Source organism: Crocodylus siamensis, chromosome 14 (genome assembly GCF_052110815.1).
Source record: "Crocodylus siamensis isolate JL-2025a chromosome 14, ASM5211081v1, whole genome shotgun sequence".
In the NCBI taxonomy this organism is placed as follows: Eukaryota; Metazoa; Chordata; order Crocodylia; family Crocodylidae; genus Crocodylus; species Crocodylus siamensis.
Genome location: NC_143408.1, coordinates 2,935,256 through 2,953,827, shown reverse-complemented (window position 1 = coordinate 2,953,827; position 18,572 = coordinate 2,935,256). Strand labels below are relative to the sequence as shown.

The 18,572-nt window shown below is 58.1% G+C and overlaps 1 protein-coding gene across 9 annotated transcripts; it reads left to right on the top strand.

Moving 5' to 3' along the window:
• Positions 1 to 36: 36 nt before the first annotated feature.
• KISS1R (KISS1 receptor) lies at positions 37 to 13,866 on the top strand. 9 transcript variants are annotated; one of them, XM_090027676.1, is made up of 9 exons: positions 37 to 1,499; positions 1,997 to 2,208; positions 2,764 to 2,836; positions 3,704 to 3,803; positions 5,201 to 5,238; positions 9,850 to 9,974; positions 10,605 to 10,740; positions 11,002 to 11,240; positions 11,864 to 13,866. In XM_090027676.1, exons 4-9 carry the CDS (start codon positions 3,760 to 3,762, stop codon positions 12,218 to 12,220), a joined length of 939 nt encoding a protein of 312 aa, XP_089883802.1. In that variant the 5' UTR covers positions 37 to 1,499; positions 1,997 to 2,208; positions 2,764 to 2,836; positions 3,704 to 3,759; the 3' UTR covers positions 12,221 to 13,866. The 9 variants fall into 9 exon arrangements, with proteins under 9 accessions (XP_089883802.1, XP_089883803.1, XP_089883800.1 ...); XM_090027677.1 differs by lacking the exon at positions 2,764 to 2,836; XM_090027674.1 differs by having other exon boundaries at positions 3,704 to 5,238.
• The last annotated feature ends 4,706 nt before the right edge of the window (positions 13,867 to 18,572 follow it).

The window sequence follows — 18,572 nt, the reverse complement described above, 5'->3', positions numbered from 1 at the left end:
GGGGGTGGAGGGGAGTAGTGGGGGGTGGTCTGGGAGCGGGGTTGCTATGGAAACGAGGAGCGGTGGGGGGTTGCCATGGGGGCCGTGCCGTTGGGCAGGGTGCCCCCCCCCGTCCCTCGGGGTACGATAGCTCCTGGGTGCGGGCCCCCGGGGCTGGGCCGAGGTCCTGGGACGGGTGCACTGGAGCCCCCGCGGGGCCGCTGCTAATGCCGGTGACACTTGCGGGCGCACGCGCGGGGTGGCTCGGCGATGCGGGCGCCGGGCCAGAAATAGAGGGCCCCAAAGCAGCCCGCGAGTCCGTGGGGCTCAGTGGGGCTCGGGCAGCTCGTACCGGGCTGCGGGGGCCTGGTTTATCCGCGGAAGTGAGAGCTGAATTCCAGGCTGAGGGCTCTGAGCCCGTCGCTCCCCCTCCCTCGCTCCGGCGGCCCCCGCAGAGCCCGGCAGCCGGAGGCTGCGCCGAGGCACAGCAAGGACGTCAGCAAGCGGGCGGCATCCCGCCTGCAGACAGGGGGCTCCCCCCGGCCCGCGGGGGTCTGTAGGACCCGGCCCAGGAAACACGAGAGGAGCAGCGGGGTGTCCTTGCCGGAGAGCCGCGGAGATGCATCCTAGCCCCGCTTCCGGTGAAACGCCGGAGCCCGCCGGGAGCCTGCTCGCCTGCGGCCAGCTTGCCCTGTACCGCCTGCTTGCAGGAGGCGGCGGGGGCGAGGGGAGCAGACAGAAAGCAGGGCTGAGTTTTCAGGCCGCTGAGCCAGCAGCATGCCCCTGCCTGTGTGCCTCGGCCCTTCAGGGGAAGGGCGGGGTGAGCAGAGCAGAGGGGCTGAGATGGACCCGGGTATAAGGGAGGGAAGCGACTGTCTGGGAAAAGGGGATCGAGGGGGGCCAGCTGGATTTATTCCGTGCCATAAATGCAGGTGTGAATAAAGGTGAGGAAGGGGATGCCTTCTGGATCCTATAAACTGCAAGGAATGATCCTGGAGCTGGTTGGGAAAGGCACATGCCAGCCCTTGCAAACAAACCCGGTTTGTCCAGTCCCAGCACCACTGGTGGGGGTCTAACACAGATTTTTTTTTGGAGCCAGCTTATAAGTGGATCCCACAGCAAAACTTGCTATAGCAGAGATCTGCAAGTGGTTTAGAAGATAATTACCATTCTTTTGAGCAGCTCTATAGACTGGCTCCTTTTTTTTTTTTTTTTTAAGTCCAAGGACGGTGTCACAGAGCAGTCTGCGGAGAAAATTGCCTTCAGAGGAAAGAAAGGCTTCTTTTTTCCTGTACTCGGAGTGATAGGACTCTGTTCCTTTTTGCATTTGTCACAGGCAGGCCCAGTCTGGTCCAAAGGAAATGGGGAAAAAGGAGCTAAAAAGGAGGTTTTGCTGTAAGATGAAGTGATGGGTGTTACTGGGGACGATGCCTCCTGGCTCCGTGGTCTGGTGTCTGCAGTGACTATCTCCAGCCTCTTCCCAATGTAGGATTCACCCCTCCCTTCCGCTTTGCCCCCAGGTTAGCCCCACTGAGTCCCAGCGAGGGTGAGGGACGCATGGGGGGGCAGCTAACTGGACAGGGGACAGCAATGCGGGTTTGCGGCACCCTGCCCCTGCTCGCTGACGTGTCACTGCTGCCCCACAGTGACCTCGCTGCACCAGATTGTGGGTGGATCTGAGGGCATCGGGGAACCTGATCAAGAGCAAACTTCCCTATTCAAGAAAGCGCTGAAATGTGTTAAGGGGTTTCCTGAATCAGGGCCCGAGTATTGGATGGAACGGGGGTGCCGTGTGTGGGAATCAGTGTCGCACCTAGGCTCCTGGTAAACTTTTAGTATCAGGCCCCCCTCCACCAGAGATAATGATATTTTTGTTGCAAAAGTCTTTATCACATCTGTGGTATCAATGTCTTTAAATGGTCCATTCTCAAGTGATAACATTGCCAGTCCTGTATGTGCAATATTACAGCTTTTTTTTTTTTTTTTGCAATTGTCTTTCTTTTTTCTTCTTTTTCAGGTCCCCATTTTGGAGGCTGCCCGGTTCACCCATGATTGTGTCTGGTGGGAATCTAATTTAGGTTGGCTTTTCACCCTTGAACAAGACACCGCGAAACCGGAAGCTAATGGAAATGAGCGGTTAACCTGCAGCTCTGCCCACCTGGGACAGCTGCCCCCTCCTCTGCTCCTTGGCGTAGCTCCGCTGCGTCAGACGGCTGCATTTCCAAGCAGGTGAGCCCTCTCGGGCTTGGGAAGCTTTCTCCATCTCCCTCCCTTATTTCCGCATATGAGAAAGCTGAACTGTCCCCAGTTCCCAAACCAGCAAATAACACGAGGCAGCAACAGTAAGATGGGGGGTCTCTCCTCCGGATGAGGCACACGAAGCTGAGCAAACGGGGCAGGGCTGAAGCCTCCGTAGCCAACTCCGAGCAGGCTGGGTTCAGTCCAGCCAGAGACTCATTTTCCAGCATCGCTTGCGCTGGTAATAGCCCCTGATCTCTCGCCTTTCCTCCCTGAAGCCATATGGTGGTGGGTAAGGGCTCAAAGGGGGAACCCAGCTTCCCAAAGCAGCCTCCACCTGTCATAGCAGCAGTGACACTCCTGTCTCACAGCTGCCTCGATTGCCCATCGCCCTAGGGCCTGACTGCACTGTCTAGAGGGGGGTAGGGGTCCACACCCCTGGGGAAGCTCCCACCTAGTGGTGATCACCCAGTCACTAGGGTCATTAGATCAGGACTTCAGAGACCCTAATAGTGATGCCTTCCCTGCTACTGCCTTACCTTGTAGCCATGGGCAAGTCACTTAGCCTCCATCAACTTCAGGCACCAGCCCTGGTGTGAGGATTTCAACAATAAACATGGTAAGAGGACAGCTCATCTTGGGATACAGCCACATGAGGAAAAACACAGAGAACCAAGCATGATGTCATAGTTTCTAGGGTCGGAAGGGACCTGAACAGATCAAGTCCGACCGTGGGATGGTTAGCCTGGAAAAGGAGATGAAAAGGGGCCCGAGCTGCTTTCTGGTGCTCAAGGGGCTGCTATAAAGAAGAAGGCCCATTCTCCCTTGCTTCAGGGAACAGGACGTGAGTCTAAAGTGCCGCAACGCAGATGGAGACGATCTCAGGGAAACGTCCTCCCTGATAGAGCGGCAAAACAGTGGGACAAGCTGCCCAGAGATGCTGTGGGATCCCCCTCCTGGGAGGTTTGCAGGCAGAGGCCGGAGGGGCATCTGTCTGGGATGTTTTGGGAGCAGGAGGCTGCATCTGTGCAGGGCAGGCAGGTTAGGTGGCCTACAAGAGCCCATCCAAGCTTGAGAGTCTCTGATTCAACCCGTATGGCATGACACCAGAGCTTTCGTGGCATATGGAAAGCATCAGAAAAGTGCATTCCCTTCAGGACTTCCCTGCTGTCTCTTCCTTTCTCCTGTAAACCTCCAAGGAAGCAAGTACAAACCCAACCAAGCATCTGGAAAGGCAGGCCTGCCGGGGCAAGAGGCAGCCACGCCACCTCAAAGCCGGCAAACCTAACTGAGCAAACAAGTAGCAGGAAGGAGTGTTAATTAAACCTGCACAAAACCAGATGATTTATCCTTGAGAGACCCAATGTTCCCAGCTAGTTCCAATAATTACAAGGGCTTTGTTTTTTTCCCCCGTCTTCCATCTGCTCTCCTATTCTTTCTCCTTAATTAATAGATTGTCCTTAATGGACTTAGCACTCTTTTTTAGACCAAAAAAACCCAACCCACTGGTAAAATGGTTTCCTGGCTCTGGATAGTGGTGTGATGCTCTCTAAATCCATCAAGCTCCAGGAAGGAGAATCAGAAATGTAAGTGCAGCATGGATTCATCCAAATAGGGTGAAAATCTTACGTGTGGGGGTGTTTGCAAAGGGGCTTTTAATCCGGGGAGAAATTGATGCTACAGGGTACATGGATGCTGTGAAGGGAAGGGAGCTCATGGCAAGGAAATAGGCACACTGCCAGCACCTTCGGGGGTCAGGCAGCTTAGGTGTTGTTGGTAGCAGGGCTGCTGATGCTGGGGCATTACCTGTACCCAGGCACCACTGGCATGGATCAAAGCCGCCCTGAGGCTGTTCTAACCCATGCCAGCATCCGGTTTCACGCTCAGACCTGCAGCCTGTCCCTTCATGCTCTTCGCTGCCAAATGCAATCAGCCCCTGGATCCGTTACACCGGTGATGGTGGCAAAATGCAAAACGTGAGATTTTGGACCAAATGTGCTGGAGATCCGTGCCCCAGAGCTGGATCCCGGAGGGTGCCTGGTGATTTCAGCAGGCATCCCACTGGGTCGCTGTGAGTCAAAATGCTCCAACCTGTTCTCCTAGGAAGAATTTTATTTATTTGCTTATTTATTTAAGGAAAAAAAATGTTGTGTTCCAAGTCAAACCTTGCAACGAGGCACTGGGCAAGCCAGAGCTGCTCTGCGGGGCGTTTTCCAGCCTACAGGACCAGTGGATGGTCCCTGCTTTTAGTAGCCAAGGGGGCTGGGATGACCTCTAGTCCAGCGAAGCAGGAGGGTTGCACTGGATGTCACCTCCTGAGGTTCCTCCCAACCCTCATTTCTCTTTCTAAGAGGCTCCTGGCCCTGGCCCTGCCCCAGCCCAGGCTGGGGGGAGGACCCAGGAGTCCTGCCCTGCAGGGTGGTTGTGCTGGCACAGGGCTGAGCTTGGCTTTGGACCCAGCTGTCCGCAGCAGAGCTGGGGGGTGGCACAGGCACAGTTCCCACAGGACCAGCCCGTCCCTGGGGGTGGGCAATGCTCAGTGCCAGCCCCTCGGTCCCCTCCCTCTGGCAGCACAACGCCCCAGGCTCTCCTGCAGTTGATCCGAAGCAAGCAGACAGACACTCCGGGAGCCAGGACAGCCCCTGGGTGGCTGGATCTGGGACGCCTGGGGTCTTCAAGGAGCCTGGGCTGGGGGCTACAAGGACCACCCCCCTTAGTGGAGAGAAAACCCAGGGGTCCGGCTGCCCCCCACCCCACCAGCCATGCGGGCAGTGGGGATGGACACAGTGGGCAGCGCCGGGAACAATGCATCGCTGCTGCCCCCCAACGGGTCGTGTGGGGCTGGGGGGCTGCTGTGCGGAAACAGCTCGGGGCCCCCCGGCCCCCCACGCCTGGTGGATGCCTGGCTGGTGCCCCTCTGCTTTGCAGTGCTGCTGGTGCTGGGGCTGGCGGGCAACTCCCTGGTCATCTACGTGATCTCCAGGCACCAGCCAATGAGGACAGTCACCAACTTCTACATCGGTGAGTCTGGGCTGGGCACAGGGTGAGGGGCACTGGGAATGCCCAGCCAGGGGGGCCCTGAGGCTGGAGGGAGCCACAGGTCCCCCCTGAGGCTGGGTACTTGTCATAAGCTGGAAGGGGCATAGGGCTATGCCTGGGCTGGGCGCTGGAAGGGGCGTGCAGCATCCTAGGGCGGTGGCACAGGGCATCCCAGAGCTGGACCGGGCGGGGGTGCAAGGGGCATGCAGCATCCTAGAATCCCAGAGCTGGACTGAGCTGGAGGTATCCCCACGCAGGTGCCTCTCAGCTGGATTGGGAGCCCTGGGCATTCAGGAGCCAGGCAGGCAGGGATGGTGCTGGCTGCCAGCTGTTGGGAACGCCAGGCTGAGTCCCATGCTGGGGGCATGGAGGGGTGCGGGGTGGGATGCACTGTGTGTGGCTTGCCAGGTAAGTGTGCAGGTGATGCATGGAGCTGGGTTTGTGTCCAGACATTTGAGCAAGGCTGGGGGGGGTGCAGTGGGGTGGGATGGGAGGGGGCCGAGCTGTCCTTTGCCCCTGGAGCCCTGGGTGTGCTGCTGCCTTGGGACCAGGCTCATCTAGGGAGGCTGCGAGACCCTTCATTTCATACCCATCCATCTCCTTTTACCTCTCCCCTGCTCTGTGTACCCCAGCCCTGGTACTCTCAGATAAGCTTTGCTGCGCCCTTCTTGGACAGCCCTGCTGTGCTCGCTCGGCGATGGAGACCACAAACACACACACGCACACAAGTTCTTGCTCCAAGGGGCATGCGCATCCATGCACGCAGTCACACGCAAGAGCTGCACCCATGTGCGCAGACACAGCACCCGTGCTGGAAGGCATGTAAGCGTGCAGATACGGTGATGCACATGCCTTGCTCCAAGGGACACACACAGACACGCACACAGAGCCAGGGTGAGGGGTCCAGCACCTTCTTTCCCATTAAACCCTTGAGAAGGGTGGTGAGGGGCTGTGACGATACCCGAGATCTGACTCCGATCTGCTGATTGCAAATGTTTGAGCCCTGCTGCTGTACCCCCAGGGCGTTTGACATGAGCTTCGCACTGGGGGAGTGCTAGAAACTGTCTCCTTGTCCCTCGCATCCTGCCCTCGGGGGCAAGGGTGGCTCCTCAGCTCAGCACTGTGGGCATCCACCCCATGGCTGCCCCTCCTGGGCACTTCCAGTGCAAATCCATCGCTGTTATTAACTCCCTCGGTGCTTTGAAGCTGTTGGGCCTGATCCTGCCAGTGTCACTCAGGGAAAGCTCCCTGGAGCCTGTGCAGGTGGATTAGTCCTCGATCCTAGGTATTACCTACCACCAGCCCAGCTGTGATCACGGGCACGGGGGCTGCAGTAGCTCCGATAAAGGGGATCTGAGGCTTCTGGACCAAGACTCGCTCGGCGGCTCTCTGAGGCTCGCACCACGCTGGGTCTGGCAGCGGCTGCCACTTACCTTCAACATTTCTGCCCGGCTGAGCCGAACTCCGGGTCAAGGGACCAACCACGCAGGACACGCAAGCAACAGCACTGCCAGCCCCAGCTCATGCGTCCACTTCCGTGCTGTGCAGCAGGGCAGAGCTCGCCAGGCTGGGTGCCGCGCCGGGCAGAGGCAGCCTGGGCTCTTCCTAGCCCAATTCCAGCCTCGCAGTGAAGTGATTTTTAGTCCTCTCTCTGTATTTTGTTGCTGTTGCGAAACCTCACCTGTGGCCTAATGGAAGAAAATAAAGGTCTACAGCTAGCTGCCGCTGCTTCCTCCCTCCCCAGCGTAGCAGCAGCTGCTTTTAAAATGATTACAGGGCCAGGCTTCAAACAGCTCGTTTTAGGAACTGCAAGAATTTCCTGCCTCTGTGTGCAGTAACCCAGGTGATGGAGAGCACTGAAGGGTCCCAATCTTATACCATTCAAGTGAATAGGGACCTGATCCTTCTCTGCCCTGTGCCTTTGTCCTCAGTTACCCTCCAGGTAAATGGGTACAATTCAGAGCATTCAGAGTCTACCTGCTCCCCTTTCCCCTCTCCTGGAAATCAGGCTGACTTACCCCAGCAGAAGCACTCAAAATGCAAGGCAGGGGACAATCCAGCCCCTGCATGTGTTCAGAGATGCCAAGTACATGGGGCCCTAGGGCCCTGGCCCCTCTCGGGAAGAGGGCTGCCACGTGAAAAGCATAAAGCTTTCCACTTGTCCATCATCTTAGGCCCCTTCTGGCAAAAATAAAAGTCGGCGCCTATTCATGTGTTGCTATTGGTTTCACTGCGGGTGGCACCAGACCCCTGAGATGTGAGAAGGAAGCAAATAACTCGGCTCCAGGAGCAGAAGACGTGAGCTAGATTTCCCAGGGTGGAGCTCATCTTCGGCTGCCCTAAAGACCCGTCCAGAAAGACTCTTAACAACCCATGGTGCGCTCTTATAGTAACTCCACACACCTCCCGTGCTGCCCTATCTGCCCAGCACATCCCTGATGAAAGGAAGGATGATCCCCTGACAAGTTTCTTTGGGTAAATCTGATATGATCCACTGACATTTACCCAACTACTGCCACAGCTCGGCACGCAGGGTCTAATCAGCAGCTGCAGCGGAAACAAAGGCATGAGTCGAGCCATTGCCCCATCATTTAAAGAGCGGCAGTTTCTGTGGCTACACATTTCCATAAATAATTACTTTAAAAATACAAACATCATCCTCTTGCCAGAACACCAGATAAAGGCCTGACGTGCTTAACTGCGTAACACAGTGACCTGGCTATTATCAGCTATAAAGCGTAGTCCAAAAACTAGCCTGATGGGTTTGGTTTTTTTGTTAAAATATATGTCTTTATCTATCAGTAGATATATGTATTTAGATATCTACCTATAGATAGAGCTATATCTAGATATAGATAGAGCTATATTTAGATACAGATATCTAGATACATATATCTATTGATGGATAAACAGACAGACAGCTTCTAGTCACTGATCATTGCTTACTTAACCTACCATAGGAACCTGCGCCCCCGTTCCAACGCTCGCACCCGCAGAACGGTGCTCCTGCGCACCTGTCCACAAGGCATCATCTCCTTCACCCCTTGCCCTTTAGTCTCGTGCATGAATACGGGGTTTAAAACTCAGTCCAAATACTAGCCCGGTGCTCCCGCTGTAACAAGCCCTGGTTACCTGCCTCTTGGTTAAGTGCACAACCACGTAGGTGCATAGCACCTCCGAACCCCACACTCTGTTACATCACTGTACCCTGCTGAGCAGCACAAGGATTGATACCAGATTTCCTTGGGGTGTTTTCTTCCTACGCCTTGTAGAACAAATATGTGCCGTGCTCTACCCCAGAGGCCCTTGCTCCACAGATTAAATGCTTTGGGTCCACGGGGTGTCGTGCCTGGGGGCAGTGTAAAATAAGATGCGCCCCCTCCTCCATGTGCTCTGCTGTCTGGAGTCACTGCAGTGCCCGAGCTGGTCCCTGGCACAGGGCCCAGCGAAGGCGGCACATCATTCATCAGGCCTGAGTAATTAGGTCCTCTTGAGCGTGCAGGTAAATACCGGATCAGCAGCTGCACATTACAGAGTGATTCGTTATTCACTCGTGGCTTGTCCAGGTGCCAAGCTCCCCCCCCCTCCATTCTCAGCCATTTACTAGGGATTAGTCCCAGGGGGGAAACTGGGGAAGCCACAATGAGCTTTCGGAAGTAGGTAGCCTGATGGATTGAGCTGAGGATAAGGCAACCCAGGGAGGAAAGCGGAGGGCAGGGAAATCTCTTCCCATTTCCTGCCGGGGGAGAGGGCAGGGACTGGTATGGGGAGGGTGGATTCTGTGTCCCCTTTGCCTTCCCCTCTGCTGTGCTCCAGTGCTAACGAGCTCATTAGCAGAGCACAGGCAGACAGGGTCTTTGGGTACTTCTGATATCTTTTCTTAGGCCAACTCAAATAGTTGGAAAAATTCTTCTCAGTGAGCTTTTAGGCACAAGCGCCCTTCACCAGGTTGAGGAAGCGCAAATGGCTGCACCCACCTGGTTCTTCTCCATCCTGCCAGCGGAGGAAAGTGGAGCCAATCCCCTTTGTACAGATGGGGAAACAGGCGCAGGGTTAGGGTTAGGGTGACTGGTCCGATGCTGCCCAGGGAGTCAAACGCGAGAGCCAAGTTTGGCCCTTGGAAGTGCCTGGCTCCAGCCCCGGGGTGGGAGCCCGCAGCCTCCCAGCCTCTTCACGCAGTTGCTAGACACTCTCTGTGCCAGGTGTGTCCTACGCCAGGCGTAGTCTCCTCTCAGGATCTGATCCTGTTAGGAGCTGAGCAATGCCCACAGGGCGCTCGGCACCCTCTCCGTGCCTTCTGCCTTGGGAGCCCAGTTGCTGCTCCTTGGCCATGCTGAGGCTCCATGGGGATGGGGAGAGAAAGGAGGGGCAGATGCCTGGCATGTGAGCATATCTTGGCTTCCGAGGCTTCATTATTAAACAGTGACTCATCCTGGCTCTTCTTTTTTTCCTTCCCTGGGTGAGTAAGCCCAAAAACATGCACGCAGAGTGGCTCGGGCACTCTGGCTGGGCCTGTTCACCGGTCCCCAGCCTTCAACCCACATCCTGGGAACTCGTGCTAACCTTCACCCCCCCACCTCTGCCTTTTTACAGCCAACCTGGCCGCCACCGACATCATCTTCCTGGTCTGCTGCGTGCCCTTCACTGCCATGCTGTACCCGCTGCCCGGCTGGATCTTCGGGGAGTTCATGTGCAAGTTCGTTAACTACATCCAGCAGGTGAGGGGACTGCCCCGGGCTCCCCCAGCCCCGGACAGAGGCAGGTTGAGACCATCAGCTTCTCCGCTGAGGGTGCCACTGGATCCTCACTGGAGTGGGGGGTGCTGCACCCCGTCTGCAGTAGCTGCTCCGGCTTCAGGGGCAGTGCAGCCATAGAAAGAGGACTGAGAGCCACCAAACTCATTGCATCAAACACCTGGTGATGGGAGCAGGCTCCCCATTGCTCTCCATTCAGGTTGGGCTCAAGGTCCAGGCCTGGAGGGGAAATATCTTCCCCACGTCACAGATGGGACCTGGCAGTGGTCCCTGATCTACCTGCAGGTGGGCAAAGCCTGGATCTGCCTGGATCTGGGCTCTCCCATCACCTTCCTAGACAGAGATGTAGCTGCCAAGAGCTGATCCCCAGAGTCCTGCCTGCACCCCGGAGCTCAGGCCAAGGGAGGGAGGGAGGACAAGTCATTTAAGGAGAAGGGCTCATGGGGTCTGTGCTTTCAGACCATCTCAGCTGCAGTGGATGATGGCTTTCATTTCCCTATAGCTACAGCTCCCCAAGGGCCCCTCTGCTCCGCGCTGGTCCAAACCCAGCGGGGACGCGGTCTGGCCATGTCCCATGCCCACCTCCTCCCCCAGGTCTCCGTGCAGGCCACCTGCATGACGCTGACGGCCATGAGCGTGGACCGCTGGTACGTGACCGTGTTCCCACTGCGCTCCCTGCGCCAGCGCACCCCCCGCGTCGCCGTCACCGTCAGCCTGGGCATCTGGAGCGGTGAGCTGACCCCCACCCCTGGCCTGGGGCCGGCCTCGCATTGCAGCCGGGAGTCCTTGAACCTGGTGCCTTCCACGCGTCTGCGTGTCCTCGACTGTGGTCCCAGTTCCCATCCCCTGGCCCTGACCCGTGCTCCTGGTTCTGCTAGTGCCCTCCTGCCATCCTGGTAACCCTCCCCTCCTACCTTTGCCCCTGCCTCTTAACCCTCTCCTAACCAGCCCGGTGCTGGTCGCTGGCTCTAGCACCTGCCGCCCCTCACAGGTTCCTTCGTCGTCTCCATCCCGGTGCTGACGTACCACCAGCTGACGGAGGGCTACTGGTTCGGGCCCCAGACCTACTGCAGCGAGTCCTTCCCCTCGGCGGCTCACGAGAAGGCCTTCATCCTCTACAACTTCCTGGCTGTGTACCTGCTGCCTCTGCTGACCATCTGCGTCTGCTACACTGCCATGCTCCATCAGATGGGGCGTCCTGCCGTGGAGCCGGCCGAGAATGGCTACCAGGTACCAGCCTCCTGCCCCTGCACGGGCCCGCGTATCCCCTCCACCGGCAGGTGCCATCCAGAGGGCTGCGTGCTTCCAGCGGTGGCAGCTGGAGCTGATGGTGCTTCCGGCTTCTTGGCCATCGAACCAGACTGGTCTTCCCCATCAAGACACAAGGACATGGGCGTGCATGCACGCATCTCCATGCTACAGGACCCATGCCTGTGCCTCCCTGGTGCACACACATGCCTCCATGCTACATGCAGGTGCACAAGAGCCATGCCCACAAGACCTATGCCCCCACATCCCTGGCATGCACACATCTCCATGCTGCATGCGTGTACATAAGACCCGTGCCCACACACCCCGGGTGCCCACATTGCATCCTGCATGCATCTTCAGCACTGATGGCATGGGGACACATACGCAGATGATCCACATGTAACTCACCCTGTGCAAGGCTGAGCCAGTCCCATCAGGAGAGACTCCTGCCTCCACGCCCAGCACACATCAGGCCAGTCCCCACTGCCTGCTGCCCTGTCACCCACGTTGCCATTTATGCATGCACACCTTTGCACGCCTCCCCACCAGTGACCGGCTCCCTCCTCCCACCCTGCCAACCCCCGGGGTCTGGCCGATTGCAGGTGCAGCAGCTGGCAGAGCGCTCGGAGGCCTTGCGCGCCCGGATCTCCCGCATGGTGGCCATCATCGTGGTGCTCTTCACCATATGCTGGGGGCCCATGCAGTTCCTCATCCTCCTGCAGGCCTTCGGGCCCGGCTTCCAGCGCAACTACTACACCTACAAGGTGAAGATCTGGGCCCACTGCATGTCCTATGCCAACTCCTCGGTCAACCCCCTCGTCTATGCCTTCATGGGCGCCAACTTCAGGAAGGCCTTCAGGAAAGTCTTCCCCTTTGCCTTCAAGCAGCGGGTAGGCAGCACCGGCGCGGGCAGCGCCAACGTCAACACCGAGATGCACTTTGTCTCCTCCGGCAAGTAGCGGGTGGAGGTGCCCTGAGCAGGGGGTGGGAGAAGGGACCTGAACCCCCCCCCCCATGTGCCCCATGGTCTGTCTTGTCCACCCCAGTCCTGCAGCCACTTCTGGGGTGGGGAGGCAATGGTTGCTGGCGTGACCCAGAGCTACGCTCCATGCCAGGTGAGGGCAGGAAGCGGAGAACGCTCTGTGCTGAGGGTGAGATGAGCAGGCTCACCCAGGCCGACCACCTCTGCTAGCCGCTGCCCAGGTCATCTAGCCACCTCCGTGCCAGGACGTCTGCTTTTCTGAAAGAGGCTGCACCGTCCAGCTCCTGGCACAAGCTCAGAGTGGGGGCGTCCCTTCTGGGCCTTGGGATTCACACCACAGGTCTCTCCCCCTGCTACGAACCATCTGAGCCCCTCTGCACCCCAGCCCCAGGGGAAAAAGCCGCTCATCGCAACATCCCCATCTCTGCTGCAGAGAGCAGCTCCTGTCCTGACACAGCTTTGTGCCACTTCCCATCCTGGCTCATGAGAGGCACTTTTGCTTGAGGGCAGGGAAAGCCCAGCTGCCTCCCTCCATGTCCACCACAGCACAGGCACTAAGACTGGGGCTCCCCAGGGAAAGCTGAGCCTGGGGAAAGGGAGATGAAGGACCCTCACCCTCCTCTCTTTAGAGCACTCATCCTCCTGACACCGCCTCTGCATCACAGAATTGTAGAAAATGAGGGTGGAAGGGATCTCAGGGGGTCACATCCAGTCCAGCCCCCTGCTCCAAGCAGGGTCAGCCCCAACTACATCCTCCCAGCCAGAGCTTTGTCTACCTGGGTCTTGAAAACCTCCAAGGATGGAGAGTCCACCACACCTCTGGGGAGCCTGCTCCAGTGTTTTACACCCTTCTCGTGAGAATTTTTTTCCTAATAGCCAAGCTCAACTTCCCTTGCTGCAGCTTGAGCACATTCCTCCTTGTCCTGTTGTCTGCCCCCACTGAGAGCAGTCCAGCACCATCCTCTTTTGAATCTCTTTTCAAGGAGTTGAAGGCTGCTATTAAATCCCCTCTGTTGTCTTTCTCTAGACTAAATAAGCCCGGTTCCCTCCGCCTCTCATGTGCCCCACCCCCCATCAGGCAGGGAATGATTCTCCCCACTGGATGTTTGGGGCTAAGGGACTTGGCTGAGGCCACACAGGGGATCAGTGGCAGAGCAGAGACTAGACCCACTCTCTCCAGGGTGTTTCTGCTGGGTACCATCCTCAGAAGCATCCGATATTGGCTGCTCTTGGTGCTGGGATCCTGACGGGCCGTGGCTTGCAGCAGCTCTAAGGCAGCCAGCTACAGTGACTGTGGCTTGGGAAGCACCCGACCCGGTTATCCCAGCCGGGCCTGCCGAGGCAGAGAGTGTCCCAGGTCTGCAGCAGCTCAGCTGTCACAGGCCTCTGTGCAATGCTCTCCACGCCTCCCCTCTGCAGGGGGGGAGGCTGCTTTTGTTCCAGGGGTGGTTGGGGGCAAGGGGGGCTGAGTCTGCCCCAACTCATGACACCTGCTACCCGTTCAGCCCAAAGAGGGGGGGCTGGTGAAGCTCTGCTCCCCTGGTGCAAAGGAGGTACCATGAGGTGCCTCTGCAGAGGCAGCCCATGCAAACGCCCATGGCAGCTTTGATCCAAGCCCCCATCAAGAACCTGCTGCTTCTTCGTAAGTAGAATAAAGCCAAATCTGCTGCTGCCTGTGGGCCCGTGTCGCTTCCCATCTGTTCCAGGATCCTCCAAGTCTCCTCTGCTTATCACACATGAGTCCCTCCGTGTTGTCAGGAAGCTGATTCCTGCCCAAACAGGGTGCAGCCGAGAGCAGGAGATTGGCCTGGCTTGTAAGCAAACTGCAAGAGAAAGGAAGGAGGTAAAACCACCCGCCGTCTTTGGTCCACAGTTGTAGGGCATTGGGAATGGTACCTTTAAATGGCTTGGCTTTTTGGGCACAGGAGGGCTGGCAGGGAGGGACTGCAGGAGCCCAGCTGGGGCTAAACAGAGGCAGTTGCAACTGTGTTGTGTGCAGGGTGATTCAGGAGCAATGCCCGGTGCTGGGAGCTCACGGGAGTTAAAGGGAAAAATTAGGAGCAGTGTTTGGAGCCGAAACCTGGCCCCATACGGGAGCTCCCGGGGTGCATGGGGGAGATTTGCACGGTGCTTGACTGCACCTGCAAGCTGCAGCTACCTATGCCAAGGAGGAGCAACCGCATCTGGGCTCCTCTCGGATGATGCACGGGCTGGATCTATCTGGTTGGTGTCAGCTTGGGCCCAGGAGCTGAAGTGAGGAGTTTGCCCTCTGACAGCATGGGGAAGTGCAGAGCACATCACTGGTCTGCCTCCCACGCGGCGAGGCAACACCTGCCAATTGCTCAAGACAAGAACCTCCAAGAAGTGATTGAAGCCATTAGCACCGCGCCTCTGTTCCCATCCCCTGGCACCGATTCGGGGGAGAGTTCTTGGTGCTGGATGGGGAGGGTTTTTTTGTTTTTTTTAATACATCAGGACACCGATCCATAGAAAGAACATATTAAATAGGATACTTGGAAGTCACACAAGGATGGGGACAGAAGAGCTGGTGATGGCTTACAGCAGTTTCAGGCGAAGGGGGACAATGATGGAGCTATCAGTGCTTGCTGTGTATACCAGGGACACAGGCCAAATGCAGCGAAAGAGCCCGTGACAGTAGTACAGGAAAAAAACTACCTCCCGCAACAATGTAGGAATGGATTTGTTTATGCTGCCTTGAACCCCCCCTCCCCATGGGCTCGTTCCAGGTTATTCTTCTCGCTTCCCGGAGAGCGCTTTCTATTGAAGTTACTGCCACTAAACAGCTCATTGTGCAGGTTTAATGCAGTTTGACCGAACAAAGCTCGTGCTGTCTGGATGTGGACGGGATTTCAGAGAGGCGGGTTCACGCCGCTCACAGCGACATGGGGGCTGTGACGCGTGACTGCCGCTATCCATTCTCCCGCACCTGTCGGGCTGGTGGAAGACGGCCTTCAGATAATAAGGGGCGTAGGGCCAAGCTTTGAGGCGTGCGTAGAACGTGGCTCAGGCCTCGTGGGTGGCAAAACACTGAGAAGCCGCCTGCCTCCCGTGGGAGGTGCTAGGCGACGGGACGTGCGGATTTTGAACCAGGTCCTGGGAGCAGCTGGTGCCTCACAAGCAGGGTGGGCATCTGGGACAGAAATCAATGGTTGCAAATAGCAGCAGTGTCTGGTGAAGGAGCCCTGGAGTCATCCACCCAAAGCCACGTGGCAGGGCTGTAACAGGCTGTTTTGCCTGAGCAGGTCTCAGTTAAGCAACAGCCCGGCAGGGTAAGCCCCAGGGTGTAGTGCCACCAGACTGGCTGGACTTGCCGTCTCCTAACTACAGTCATGCTGGTGTCTCCTGGGAGAGGGCGAGTCCAGGTGATCGGGGAGTGAGTGAGGTCATGTGCATCCAGCCCTGCCTTTCGTGCACTGGGCTCAGAGTGATCCCTGAACACTCCCTGGCCGGCTGGCTGGAGCCATCACTGGAGCGCACCTGGAACCAGCTGCTCACTGCTCTGCTTGGACTGGGGTAGGAGAGGAAGGGCCAATGGCCTCCTGCACCAAACCTTTGCTCACTGGAGACATGCTCATAACAGGACAAAGCCCTCTGAGCCCAGCATTGCTGGGGGCTCTGGCCTTCCCCCGCCTTGCACTTGTTCCTCTCATGCTGCTGGGGTGCTGTTGCTGCCCCCACCACTCCCCAGGCGGGCAGGGGGCACCGGGCAGTTGGCACTAGCATTGCCTAGGAGACAGAACTGCCAGTGCTGGGTTGCCTAGCAACAAGGGCTGCTGGGTACCACGGTGACCGGTAGCATCCCTGGCCTCTGGCTATCTCCCACGTAGCGTGGACAGCAGTGGTGGCAGCTCGGGGTGGCACCTGGCACTGGCGGCGCTGTTTCCGCCCCCTCCAGAACCGGCAGGTAGGCGGGCGAGGAGACTGACTTGTGAGCAGATCGACCCCAGCACCGATGCTACCCCCCCAGCTCTTTCTCAGGATCCTGCATCCCCCCCACACCGAGCCCCAGATTATCCCCAGTCCCCGCACACCCTCCCCTGTTCCCACGGTGCCTCGAGACATGGCAACCGCATGAGGAGGTTGGCTTAAAAGTGTAAATTTAAGCAAGGGGGAGTCAGTCATTGGAAGGGCCAAGTTTTTCCATCATTTGGACTCGCCCCACAATCCCTGCTCCCAGGCCAGCCACGGGGGGGACTCGTTAGCAAGATGCTTGTTAGCCTCTTGTTTGATGCCCGGTGAGCCCAGAGGAGCACTCCCAGCCACCTCTCCTTCCCCCAAGGGACCCCACCACCATGCGGGCATTGGTCTCCAAGGGGGCTTGTCCCTGGATCATGAAGGCTGGCGGCGGCTGGGCTGGAGCCAGTCTCGATTCTGCCCCTCCTTTCCCAAGGGAGTCGTGCATGTCTCATTGCTCTGGCGTTTTGCTTGGTTTGGTGATTACCAGGAGCTGAGGCAGGGTCCTGGCTCTCCCAGCTGGAGGGCAGCTCGACCGTGCGGGTGGGAGCAAGGGAGGCCTGGCTCTGGGGCGCCGAGAGGTGGACCGTGGACTCTCTGTGGTACTGCTGTGGATGGGGGACTTTCAGGCTAAGCTGAGGGCTGGTAGCGAGGGTGAGTCCATCCTGGCTGCAGGTTTGGCGCTGGAGGGGGGCACAGAAGCATCTGCACCCACTGGTGATTCCCAGCCCCTCTGCTTTAGCCAGTGAACCCCGCTCTACATCGGAGCAGGGACTGGACCCCAGCAGCCCTGGATCGGCCTGGCTGCTGACCGCTGGGACGTGCTGCTTGCAGCTGGGGAAAAACCAGGAGTCCTGGGAGTCCCCATCAGCTGCCCCAGCTGTTCTGCCTCTTCCAAGCTAAAACTGCTCCAAGGCCCCTCTGGACAAGCAGGCTCCCAGCTCCCCCTTTTAAGCCTCAGCCAAACTGGGCTGCCAGCTCTGGGTCCCGGCCTGGGTGCTCAGAGGTCCCCATGCAGTCTTTGCCCCTCTCTCCGCTAGGTGGCACCTGGTCCCCGCCAAACCGGGACCCCAGGGCTGCACGTGGAGAACAGACTGGAGATGATGACAGGGCCCTTGCAATGTCAGGCCCCGATCCTGCACCTTTCCCCCTCTCAGCCCCCGCCGACAAAGCCTGGGCTCCCTTCTCTTGCATGTGACGGTGAAGGGAAACTGAGGCACGGGTTGAAACCTCAGCCCCTGCCACTCAGTGCATCACTTTGACCCCAGCACGTGGGAGCCACTGCCCAGCCCTGGAGCCTGGCCCTCATCCTGCTGCACAGAGTGAGCAGGGAACAGGTCTGTGCAATGCCGTTAAGACCCTTTGCAGCCACCGGAGAGCTCAGACACTGCCTCACCAGGCTGAACTCTCCAGCCCAGGGCACTGGCAGGGCTGCTCTGAGCCCAAGCCATTACAGGGAGGCGGAAAAGCCTCCGGCAGTGGCATGGAGAGGTCATCGGGTGCCAGGGATGTCAGGGATTTGGTGCTGGCTGGAAGGCAGTGGGTCCCCAGGCTGCCGTGTGATACTGCGGAGACAGCCGGGGCTCACGGGGAGTTTCTGGGCTGTGTAATACAGCAACACCAGTCCCGCCTTGTCTGTGGTTTTTGGGGAAGGCACTGCCTTTTCCCAGGCATCTGGGCAGTGCCCAGCACAAGGGGGCAATGACTCTAGCAAATCCCAGTGCAGCCACGGCTGCAGAGGAGACAGTGGGCAGCTCCAGCACCCCTGCGATCGCTCAGAGTCGTGTACCCCTTGGCTACCAGTGGCGTCAGTCTCTGGTCCCCTTGGGGATGCCGCATTGCTTTGCTTTTCGGTGGGCACAGGAAGGGGCACTAGCCCCTGCTGGAATCCCTGTCCTTGTGGATGCGGCCTCAGGGAGCTCTGTCTGCCAAGCCCTCCCAAATCCGATCCCTTCCTAGGGCAGGGCATCGGGGTGGGACTCCTCATAGACTCGCAGAGAAGTGGGGCTGGAAGGGATCTCCGGAGGTCACATCTAGTCCACCCCCCTGCCTGAGGCAGGATCATCCTTATCCAAACCACCCCGAGGCCCAACCTCTCAGCAAGGCAGCCAACCCGTGCCTCAGTTTCCCCTCTGCATGCTGCACAAGAAGTGAAACCCCAGATGCTTTGGCCAGTACATCCCAGCTGCGGGGAGGATGCCGCAGGCCCAATCTGCCTTCTGAGCACGTTATACTGGGTGTGTGGGTGGGAGGAGGGGGTCCGCCAGCCCCACCAGCCTGCTTTGGGCAGTTCCCTTTTATTTGCCTGGCAGCCCCTTTGGTAGCCGCTCCTCTTGCCTGTAATTCTACCCTCC

What these genes read in the sequence shown, in the direction of transcription:
- KISS1R (XM_090027673.1), top strand. Translation starts at nt 4,980, where the DNA reads ATGCGGGCAGTGGGGATGGACACAGTGGGCAGCGCCGGGAACAATGCA. An exon ending in AGTCACCAACTTCTACATCG is followed by an intron (nt 5,239 to 9,849) that starts GTGAGTCTGGGC and finishes GCCTTTTTACAG; the next exon opens with CCAACCTGGCCGCCACCGAC. An exon ending in CAGCCTGGGCATCTGGAGCG is followed by an intron (nt 10,741 to 11,001) that starts GTGAGCTGACCC and finishes CGCCCCTCACAG; the next exon opens with GTTCCTTCGTCGTCTCCATC.